General features: G+C 37.8%; 1 protein-coding gene across 9 annotated transcripts in view; it reads right to left on the bottom strand.

Moving 5' to 3' along the window:
- Window positions 1-444: 444 nt before the first annotated feature.
- The window catches only part of ATRX (ATRX chromatin remodeler), a 77,375-nt gene continuing 66,111 nt past the window's right edge, over window positions 445-11,708 (bottom strand). For all 9 annotated transcript variants that reach the window (XM_051629911.1, XM_051629912.1, XM_051629913.1 and 6 more), the window contains 5 exons: window positions 7,207-7,356; window positions 5,934-6,059; window positions 4,898-4,993; window positions 4,198-4,326; window positions 445-3,353 (listed from right to left, as the gene is read on the bottom strand). In XM_051629911.1, coding sequence (XP_051485871.1) covers window positions 3,075-3,353; window positions 4,198-4,326; window positions 4,898-4,993; window positions 5,934-6,059; window positions 7,207-7,356 — 780 coding nt within the window. In that variant the 3' untranslated portion in view covers window positions 445-3,074. The remainder of the gene's footprint in view (window positions 3,354-4,197; window positions 4,327-4,897; window positions 4,994-5,933; window positions 6,060-7,206; window positions 7,357-11,708) is intronic.

Here is an 11,708-nt window from a genome sequence, read left to right as displayed (position 1 = left end):
AAATGAACAAGCACTGGGGCAGACTTCAAGCATAACTGCCACACAAGTTTTTTGGGTAGGAATGGAGTTATTTTGCCCAACGATTGAGATTTAGTAAGAAAGGGAGAAGGAAAATTTTCAGGTTCAAATATGCAAATAGGTTATTTTAATTTGGCCAAGTAGAACTCCACCTCACTCTTACCAATGTAGTGTTGCTGGGCAGTACCTCAGCTCATTTTTAACTGACTGGCTGCAGAAGCTACTAATTAATTAATCAATCCAAATTGAAAATCTGGACCAAAACTATTTTCCCTAAATGGTATCATGGGCTACATCCAGTAATGGGTATCTCACTGCAGGAAAAAGAAGAGCTGAAACTCACCGCACAGTTCTGAACAAGACGTTCCCAGCCTGCATCCGTGCGGCGTTACCGCTGTACTGTGAATGTAGCACAAGGCACGTTGATGGATTTTGGTCACTTTATTAAATGAGATATTAAATAGTTTAAGTTTCAACTACTAAACAGCACTTTGAATGGTGAAAACACAGATAGTATATCGTCATACTTGAATGCTTCTTCTCTTTAAAAACACATTTCCAGTCCTTATATATATTACAAAACAGCCTTATAGGAAGAGGTGACACCTTTTCTATAGTACTTAAGATATTTAATACAGAACTGAAAAAGCCATCTAATAGAAACAAAGGCAAGTCTTCACAGCTGTATGATTTCAGCAGCCAAAGCTGGTTGATGGACTGAAACATTACTATACAACTGGGACGAAACATATACAATATCACAATACTAAGCAAAAACGCTTTACATCCAAAGGAATAAACAGGTTACAAAATGTGGAGAAGTTAGCAGGCAAAACTGTATTACAAGCAACATTTTTATTCATCATCTTAAGCCATTTCTTCTAGTTAAAACATCTAAAACAAATATAAAAATGAGCCTTTTATTACCTTACTGATGTATGTTCTGTCTTTAAATATTTGTTAAAGCTTGATGTTATACTCAAAGCACATTGTTATGCAGCTAAAATGTCAAGTGAGAAACATGTATGCAAAGTGGTCCAAGTTTTATTTCAATGCTTATCTCGGATTTCTTCTTATGCATTAGTCTTCTGTTATCCATACTTCTGTCCAGAATGAAAAAAAAATGTGCCTTTAAATGTTGCCTAAAACTTCCACATTTAAGTCTTTGAGTTACTGTAAAACTCCATTGAACGTTCCCAGGTTTGGCAGAGAGCATTTCTCTTATTCACGACACATCGGAGCATCGGCAAGAGTTGCCCAGAGTACATTTGCCTTCAAATGCTTGTCTCAAAGTCTTATTTTTTTTCTTCTCGTGTGAATACATCTCTTTTTGCTCCCCTCCCCCCAAATTAAATTTAATTGTAGAGCTGGCAAAGCACTAGAACATACTGAGGTTCTTTTGTGGTATCTTGTAACAAGAGTCCAAGACAGCAACTTGTTAGCATGTTTTGCAATGGATCAAAAGCTGTTCAGATCACAAACCAAGTTTCCATCACAAATTGAAGTATCATCTAAGATTTGCATATTTAGATGCAAAAAACACTTGTCCATCCAGGGCAAGAATTCAGATTCCTGCAAGAAACTTTCAGAAACCAAAACAATTTTTATTCATGTCAGCAAGTCAGAAGAGTCCAGCAATACCTGGAGCAGATGCATCCATCCACTCGTTTCTTCAGAGGTCTCTGTAGTCAATACACCATTGCCTCAAATCTTTGTCACCTGCTTCTACCCCCAGTTTATAAACTGTTTTGGGGAAGAATCAATCAAACTATATTCAAAGAAAAGCTGTATTTGTATTAAATTAGATCTTCACAAGCACAGAAAATGTGGGTAAAGAAGAGTGCTAATGATCTATAATAAACCAGAAATGTATGTCCGGTCTTCATTAAAAAAAACCCCAAAACACAAAAGTCAAGCTCTTTGTGTACTAAATTCCTGTTCTCACACAACCAAAAGGGAAGGGGAGGAGTGCATAACCACAACTCTTAGCTAACAGAGAAGTTATTTCACTGTTCTGGCAGCTCTGGAAGTTGCTACAGCACTTTCTTTGTATGGATTTGAAATCAGCAATGGGTCTGCCATTGTAAAGTCACTTGTTTATCAGGGTTTGCCCCTGGCCACCATCGCTTTTCTTTTAACCCCCAAAATACCAGGAATTCACTTTTCTTGGCCCATCTCCCATTGCCAGCAATGGGGAAAGACAGTAGCACCAGCATTAAGGAGTTAACAGAAATGTGCTTTGTAAATCAGCGCGTGAGGGAAAAACATCTCCAGCTCTACCATCACCACTTGTTATTCCATCACATAAAACTGAAAACAAAAAATGGCAGAAGACCAGGGAAGAACAATCACCTTCCCCAAGTCACTATTTAAGGCTGTATACACAGTTTTTATGTAACTGCATGACTCAAAAGTTTCAGAGCAGTAGTATTTAAGAATATTGCACTCAATTCTGTGTCAAAGAGTATTTTCAGTTCCTGCTTCATTCAGCACAGATGATATAGCGATGAGTCCAGACCTCAGTCAAAAGGAAGCTGGACTGTCTCTTATAATACACCCACTAATATAAAGAAATGGGTAAGCAGAAAAATATTCCATAATTTGAGGAATCAACTCTAATCAAGAACTCAGCTGTTTACAATTCACATGTGGTACATACTGAAACACAGCCCTGCAGTCCTTCCTAAGCCTCTCAAATCCGGTGACAGCTTCACAGCTACTAAAAACAAGCGTAGGAGTTTAGACAGGAAACCTGTGGAGATGCTACTGTTATGGGAGGACTTGTTTTCACTGAAAACAACTTGTTATCTCCTGTACTCAACATATGTAAGAAGATTCTAGGCAACATCACTGACAACAGGGAAAACATTATGTCCTATTTAAACAAAGCTGAAACACTAACATGGAACATGGCATTTAAGGGGACCAAGCAAACTATTATTTTTTACCTTTTTTCTTTTTTTTTTTTACAGTTGAGTTCTGTTAAGCCATTGATTCCTAAAAAAATAAAAGTTCTTTCTCTGATTTTAACAATCCTTCAGGCTTTTAGTGCAAAATCACATTGATTTCCCTTGGGAAGGCCCTGGATTTTTGCCTCTCATTGGGGGTGCTGCTCGTTGTAATGATGGTGACTGCATACCACCAGACACTGACTGATACATTCCTCTCATATCTATCTGTTGGTAGTTGGAAGGATTCATTATTAAACTGGGAGGCTTTGGCATCATGAGATGACTCATTGCTGCTTGCTGGTAAGACATCTGCTGTTGTTGCTGCTGATTGTACTGCTGCTGTAGTCTTCTGTTCATGAGTATCCTCTGAACACAACTGATTAACTGTGGAGGGAAAGCAGAGCTGTTTTAAGCGCACGACCCATCTCAACGCTGCAAGTATCAAGTTCAGAGTTAAAATCAATTTGCTAGGGGTAGCATGGCTGAAGGAAAAAAGCACCATTGTTATCACCATCACTAATGTGATGGTATTCACGAGCTGATTACTGTAGAAACCATTTAGTAACAGCATTTAGGGCTAAGTTCTCTTAATAACTTGCCTATTGTATTGCAGGCACCATTTAGGTAAGTTGCTATGGCAACACACGCTCTATGCTGCAAAATTATTCCCAGGTATAAGTTACAACATTATTTGTCAGGTACCACTTACCTTCCCTTTGAAAGTCCTGCATGTGACTGTCACTAAATGTTTGTTTACCTATGAGGAAAATCTCCCCACTGACATAATCTAGGCAACCTTCAGATCTTGCAAAATAATTCTAAGATAAAAATCCATTACCAATACTTTCAAGGAAGGAGGTTTCTTAAGTTACTTTCTGAACTCTGGGAATCAGATTTCTCTCTAAGCCTCGTGACCTGCAAGAAAACTACTTCAATAGGAACATGTAGCCAGTATTTTTTTTGAATGAACTTCTCACGGAGTCTCTCTGGATGAGGCTGAGCAATGCAACCCAACACAGTGCAGAGGTCACCATCTCCTGATGTTACATCACATGCACCCTTACACAACATCAGCAAATACTTGACCCATTGAAACACACAGTCTGTAGGCACATATTCATTAACCTGAACATACGCTTCTATTTTATGAACACACACATGCAAAATCCATACTCAACATCCCACTTTAAACATGTACAGTCGATCAAATACACATTAGATGTTTTACCATCTGTTGTTTAGTAAGGACATCGGTATAAATGGCTTCTCGACGCTTGACATCAAGCTCCTGGCTTGCCTGTCTGCTCAGTGCCAGGGCCTGCACTTGGCTCTCTGTGAGTGTTACATTTTCTTTCCACTGAAAAGGGAAAAAAACCAACAAAACATGAAACCCTCTTTGCACAAGTCATTTTAACAAAAGCCTAAAGGTAACTGAGGTCTGGCAGTATGTTCAGAGCTGCACGAAGAGTTAAAACACAGCCCAGTTCCCAATAAATGCAAAATTATACTTCACCCAAATCAAAACTCTGAGTTACTAGTTGTTCTAACTGCTAATTAAGATAATGCAGCTCTAGATGACTGGCAGCAAGTGAGAAAGGTGGCAGCCAAGACAGATAAGGACAAGATATAGGAAATATGTCTTACTTGTGTGTAATTACTATTCTTATTTGGAGAAAATCAGCATTTTCAGAGCATGGCAAATAATTATGGTCCTAAACTGCAAGGCCTGTAAAGCTCTAAGTCATCTAGACACCGTTAAGGGTTACTGCAAGCTGCAGGGATGAAGGTCAACACAAGCTGGAAATTATATTAATTAATGATGCAATTAATTAGCTGAATGACCACATACAATAGTAATTTCTTTGCCTGATAACATTTAAGGTTTTCTCATCTCCTGATCTATATCTACAGTTATCCACTTCACTCACAATGGTTGAAATGATGTCTTCAAGGGGCTGAATTCTTGCTGCAGTTACACTGTTGGTTGCTTCCACAACTTTCTCTCTTCCTTGATTAATCAGGTCCTGAGAAAACACCCAAAATTTAATTATAAAGCACAGATATAAATAACACTTTTCTTTGCCAACCTTTTTAAAGTTTTCTTCATCTTTGCCTTGTGTACCTAGAAATAAACTACTTTTCTTCTCTCAGTCTGCACAAGTCAATGAGTCTCAGCTTCCCCATGACTGAACCTCAGCAAGAAGTAACTGAACTGCATGTATAAACCTGCCAACTTGTACAGTGGACAGTATTTATAAAAAGTTACTTTGGTACCCAAAGGTTTTCTCATCATCACAGATATGCTATATTTCTATCCAGGCAAATTTTCTGTGATACTGACTTTGATGATGCTATGGTCTCAATTCATTCTGTGTGCTCAAAATATTACCTCTTGTGCTATATTGCCTATGGCATAATACTGGCCTATATCATGAATTAATCCTCAGGTATATTCAACACACCTCTGATTTGCACACTTTCTCAGAGGTTTTCCATTCTTTAGCAGAGTCTCCTCACCAGACACTAGTACCACCATAAGACAACTGTGCTGCAACTCCTGCAGCTTATAGCCTGGGATCTTCCTAGGACAAAATGTCCTCAGCTCCTTCAACTAAGTCGGCACACCAAGAGCTGAGATAATTGAGGAACAGAACAAGCATTCCTCTCTCCCAGTCCTCAGTCAGAAGACAGATGGAGGGAGAAAGCTAGATGTGGTAATTAACGTCTACAAAGAACGCAGTTAATCTTCCCAAATCCTGAGGTACTGCACAGGTATAGGTTTCTGCACATTCATGGTTAACTTCAGTATAGCTACATACACACACACCCCCCTATTAAAATTAGGAGACAATTACATAAGTATGAACATATTTAAGAATTACATTAACCACCATTTGTGACAGAAAAACACATGCCCACTTGCAGCAACACAAGACACATGAGACTGCCAGGACTGCGCCTTACCTCCAGCTGTTGGTTACTCATTGCTGACAGAGCCCCCAGATTGAAAGGAATATATGGTGTTTGAGAGTTGAAATTTGTGGGAAGCATATTGGTCCCAGCTGGCATGTTGAAACGCATAGTCAAGCCCTTAAAAACACAAAATGCACTTACATTTGAGTAATTCTGATAATTGATGGTCTCCTATAATAACCCATGGAATAGCAGACGCCGACACAGCGGCCCTTAGAGAGGACGTGAATGAAGGGTGTGAACTGAAGATCTTTTTTAAAACCTCAATTCAAAAGGACTTTTTAATCACAAAAGAACCTGAGTTCTAGTCTTCAGTAATGTGTGAGTTTAGCTTAACTATCATTATTTGGTATGCTAAGAAAAAAAAATCACCAAGCCTTGTATCTGAAGTTGTTTAAGATGCAGTTTTTTATATTGCAAACCCACTACTTATTGTTGAGTTTGACCCAACTGTAACTGAATTCTGAAGAAGTGAAATGGTAATTTATTAGCAGACATATAAAGCTCATCTCCCACATGGATTTCTCATAGGACAGTTTCAGTGTTTACTGTATCTTATCTTCCCATTTCTTCTCCCTCACAAAACCTTCTCCCAATACTCAAACACTGTCATTTTTTCACTCAAGATGGTCAGTGGCAACTGATACATCCAGTTTGTACTTTCAGATTACCGGTCAGATCTGAGCACCAAACTTTGCCCTTCCAGGAATTTTCTGCTATTAGACTCCAGTTACACCAAGTTATCATATTTCTTTTACAGTAAAAATATCCCAAACCTGTAGCAAATTTACATTTTTTTTCATTCTACCACCTGCTTAAATATCAAATAACAAGATACAGGGAATAAGAGGGAAAAAACAGTATGTTTTTTGGCCATTTCTAGCAGATGCTTATGTTTGTGGGATCATGGCAAAAAATTCTGAAATTAATTGTATATCTTTAATGGAGCAAGAAATTTCTCTCAAATGGTAAGAGAGGTATTACACAGGACACCAGCTGTGTTGTAGTATGAAATAGAAAAAAATATGTGTAAAAGGAAAAGTTAACTTTTAAATTGAAGTAACAAAGAAAATACACATGAAAAACCAGCAAGGAAAGAGCAAATAAACCACGGTATCCCCAGTTTTCATATATAAAAATTTGCTTTAAATATCCGTTTCTTGGCCTATAAGAAAATTAATTTCCCCAAAACAAACTGAAGAGGCAAGTGCTACTTAAATCTGGAAAGGTTTTTGTACATATAAACCTGATTAGACAGCTTTACCTTCTTTTCTGCTTCATATTCTGCCCATGCTGCTTTTCTTTCCTCTTCAGTGAGTTCCTCTTCCTCCTTATGGTCCAGGAGTGAATCATGTTCATGATAGCCAACTATATATTCTTTATGGATTTGAAGTAATTCTGCCAGAATTGTATCCTGTTCAAATGAAGAGAAGATAAAATGAGAACTCACTCAGTAGCTCTAGTGTATTCACCCTGTCTGTGCCTAACTTGCTGCTTTGACCCAAACAGCAGCTCAGAGCACTTCACAGCAAAATAGAATTAAAATTTAATGTAAAATACAATTTTCCTCAGAGGGAGGGTAATGGATTAACAATTCGTTATGGAGATGACAGTCCAATCACTTAATGAACCACAGGAATCCACTAAGATTCTGCAACAATAAATGCAGTTTAAGAACCTAAAAAGAATGGAATGTGCTTTATGATTTTTCCTTTGCTTAGGCTGGATACCTGAGAGGACCTATCAATAATCTGCATCTATAATATATAAAAAACACCTCTACTGGATTTAAAACACTTAGTTCTTTGGTCCATCAACTGTCCATCAGCACTGAACAGAAAAGGCTTTCCTAAAACCTGTAAGATGCACATCAAGATAAACAGTGCCCCACCAGTCTGGGCTCAGAAAGGTCAAACCACTGCTACAAACTGGGTTTGATCAGCAGGTTGCAGTTTCGACCTCTATTCCACAATATCCCCAATGCTTAAGTGCTTTTAGGTTAATTGAAATATTTACAGTGTCCTTTATAATGGCAAACTATTGTGATGTTTTTGTTCACTGGCATGTGAACATTTTATATACCTAAATCTCTATTTTATATATATTTACATAAAAGAAAGCTCCAAGAGAGCTCAGCATTCAGTCTACGATTTCTAATGCAAAAAATTCTACATAAATCCTGTTACTGTTTTTTGAAATGCAGAGTTACTAGCATGTTCAGTATCTCCTACATAAAGCAAATACAAACTAGCTGCCAACCAAAATCCTAAGTTGCTACTTCCCTTGTCTGAACTAAGATGCCCCATTATGATAGACCATTATCTCAATTAAAAAGTGATATAAAAACAGAGAAACTCAATGTGAAAGGCTGGTATTTCAAGGTAGGCAGTAAGGGTTTTACAGTCCTCATTTTCACTGAATCAACATTCCAGTCTCCAGCATTTCTGGAAGATGATGCCTCTCTATGTTAAAATACAGATAACACTGCAAAGGATGAAGAAAAACACATACTATAAGACTACTAAAACCTGCTCATGCTGCACCACAGAAGTCCCTTTTTGAAGATAACTACTGAATATGGGGTTTTTTTAAAATGCACTTGTATCACTGATGAGTTTGCTAAATTGAGAAAGCTCTGATATATCTCAGCATTCAGCCTAAGACCCATAATACAAAACCATCTCATTGAACTTTTGGACCACTCCTGAAATGAATCACAGTGAAAATACTTTTGGCAGTAGAGCTCTATGAACACCTACAGACCCACTCCACACCGTGCTCTTATTGTGCCAGGCAAACAGGAATATAAATTGTCCTACCCTGACATTTTATAATCTAGCTAGAACAGCGACTGAAAAGAATGGCTTGTGCTCACAAGCAAAAAGGTTTTTGCAACAACACTGGGAACTGCACGTGGCAGTCCTGACCCAGGGTTTTGTCACAGCAGCAAGTTGTTTGTTTCTGTGTGTGTTTAAAACTCAATGATGTTAACCAATTATTTAAGCTAGACTTTGTTACTTCCTTCTACTATCTGGTCTCCCTAAATTTGAATCAATGCCTTCGTTGCCAGCTCCTCACAAAATATTCAGTGTAACACCTGCATGATTAATGGGCACAAGGAACAAATGTTGATATTTTTGAGGTGGTGGGAGAGAAGGCAGAGAGAGAAAAGAGATGCAGTAATAGGATATGATGAAAGCATATAGAGGAAGTGGGTGAAGAAGTCAAAGATATTACAAAAGCAAGCTAGCACAACAGAAGTGCTCTCAGCACACCATAGCTGCACATCAGTGTGTGGAGGGTTCCTGGACATGCATATGCATTAATTTCCATGGCAACACTATTATTGAAAACAATACTGGAATATAATCCACACTCACTTAGCCAACACAGTCTTCAAAATGTGGTTTAAATTACATCCAACTGTGTGTTTGCTTTTCTTTGTCTAAACTTTATTTTGCATTAACTTTAGTGATGGAAGCTTGAAAACTGGGATAGGTACTTCCATTCAGTTTGTTTAATTTTACAATGTAAAAGATAATAAATTCACCTTACAAAAAATCATCAGAATAAGTATTCCTTTTCACTTGTTTAGCTTGTTGACAGAACAACAATTATCTGTTGGTTTATGAGGGTTAAGATGAAATCCTGATGATGGAACGAAAAAAAATGAAAAAAAGGTTTTGAATTTTAAGAAAAGTTTGCCTTTTTATAATCTGGATGGAAAATAAATGCTATGGAGAAATAAATGTATTAGAAAGGAAATATTTCATGAAAGAATGTGAGCTGTGTTGTAATTCATAAACAATTTTTTCTCAACCAACGGAACATACAAAACCAAGGTTAAAAATAAAATTAGATTTAAATAAGCAGTAGATTCTTCTGATTCTGAGATCAACAGCCTTCCAAAATTCACAACATTGTCCCCTGTTAGGGAACAACAGTAGAACACAAGCCATGCCCTGAAGTATTATAAAATAATGATGTACCACATCCAACTGAATCTGAACTATTCCTTTAATCTGCTTTTCCAATCTGCATTACATGACCTCAACTGAGCCAAGTTTTTATTTCACATCAAAATGTGACTGTGACTCTAATCCATTCAACACACTGATCTGGGGATGAATAAGCAAGGAGCAGGGAGTGCAGCAGTGCCAGCCCCGAGGGACACACAGTGACGCCCCTTTTGTTCAGCTCCTGCCTCATCAATATTGCTCTGAAATACATATTGCACTGGCCTGGGTAAGCCACAAATATTGCACTTATCACCAAGTCCAGCTATCAGTACTTGTGGTGAAAAAACTTCCCATTAGCTACATATCAGCCAAGTCTATTCCAGAACACAATCCTTCAGGAGTGTCAAGAGTCTGTGAGAACCCAAAACAACAGCCCAGTCATAAATCACATTGATTTAAAAAAAAAACAAAACAACTTCAGATCCACTGTTAAATTCAGGGCAAAGTAAAAATCTAACACCCAAAATACAACCATTCTCTTTAATTTTCTCACTTTACACCATCTTTTCCTTTTGAATTGCTACTCAGCAGAAATAACAGCAAAAGCTGCTTATGCCTTTAGTCTGGGTTAGATAATGAGTTTGCATAAAGCTCAATGCTTACATACAGTAATTATTTCTATACTTAAATAGAGCAAATTTGACTGAGTGAGTACTCATTCTTGAGACACCTGTTACACCTTTTTTGGTCTGGATTCCTATAGTAGACCTTTTCAACTCTGCAGGGGTAGCAGATGGATGAAGTCAAGCACTGGAATTTAACACTAATTTGATAATTCATGTGAGTAGCATCCATAATAAAAATATTCTGTTAAAACCAAGTGTTTACATTGTTCAAGACGCAGAAGCTGTTTCAGAGGGGTCAGGGCAAAGACTGGCACAGTGACATGATGGCTGCAGTGCAACAGGCATTTTCCCTGAAGAACTGCACACACTGGCTCCTCAGAACTCCTCAGCAACCCAAAGGTCTTGATCAGACCAAAGGGAAAAAAAACCCTGCTGCTAAAATTAAAACTTGACATGCAACTTTGATAAGCTTTCAGGAAAACTGCATCCTGCACATTTGCCCTGTGACTTTTTATATAAAATAGCAACATTCAACAGCTTCCCTCCCCTTAACAACACTTTCTAAGAAAACTGATCTTTGACAAACTTGGATTATTGCAAAAAAACACAAAAATTCTCAAGGATTTATTTTAAAAATCAAGTAGTATTTGTCACTTCACTCACATAACACCTTCACTTCTGACTTTTAAAACAACATAGATTGAAATCTGCCAACCCATTAAAAGCAAAAGAAATAAAATACTTTTTCTTCTTATATCAAATAAGTTGAAAAGCATGTTAAAACTGAGAGTTAGAAGAGGAGCCCTCATACTCAGCCCTGAATCCCTGCTCCTCACCAGACAATTCCTGGTTGCACACCTGAAGAACCTTCCTACCGTGAGGTGTCACTCAAGTAAAGAAGTTTTCTGAGATACATACCCCACAGAAAGCCTATTATCCTGCCAGATTTTTCCACATTGATTGTTGAAGAGCAGATGGAAAACATTTCACTTGTCAGAATTCCCACCAAAAATGATGCTTGGAAGGGGTCAATTCTGAAAAGTGTGCTTTTAAATCTTTGTACCCACATTCTGAGGAATCTGTTCTTTCAGAGCCTGCCTGTATTTCCACTGGACACTTTTCACACATTGATGTGTTTTTAGCATTCATTTCACACCAGTGCTGAGGATTACACAAGTAAT

This window comes from Apus apus, chromosome 12 (genome assembly GCF_020740795.1).
Source record: "Apus apus isolate bApuApu2 chromosome 12, bApuApu2.pri.cur, whole genome shotgun sequence".
Taxonomy (NCBI): Eukaryota; Metazoa; Chordata; class Aves; order Apodiformes; family Apodidae; genus Apus; species Apus apus.
Note: the sequence above shows the minus strand (reverse complement) of the source record. Positions and strands in the feature narration are given on the sequence as shown.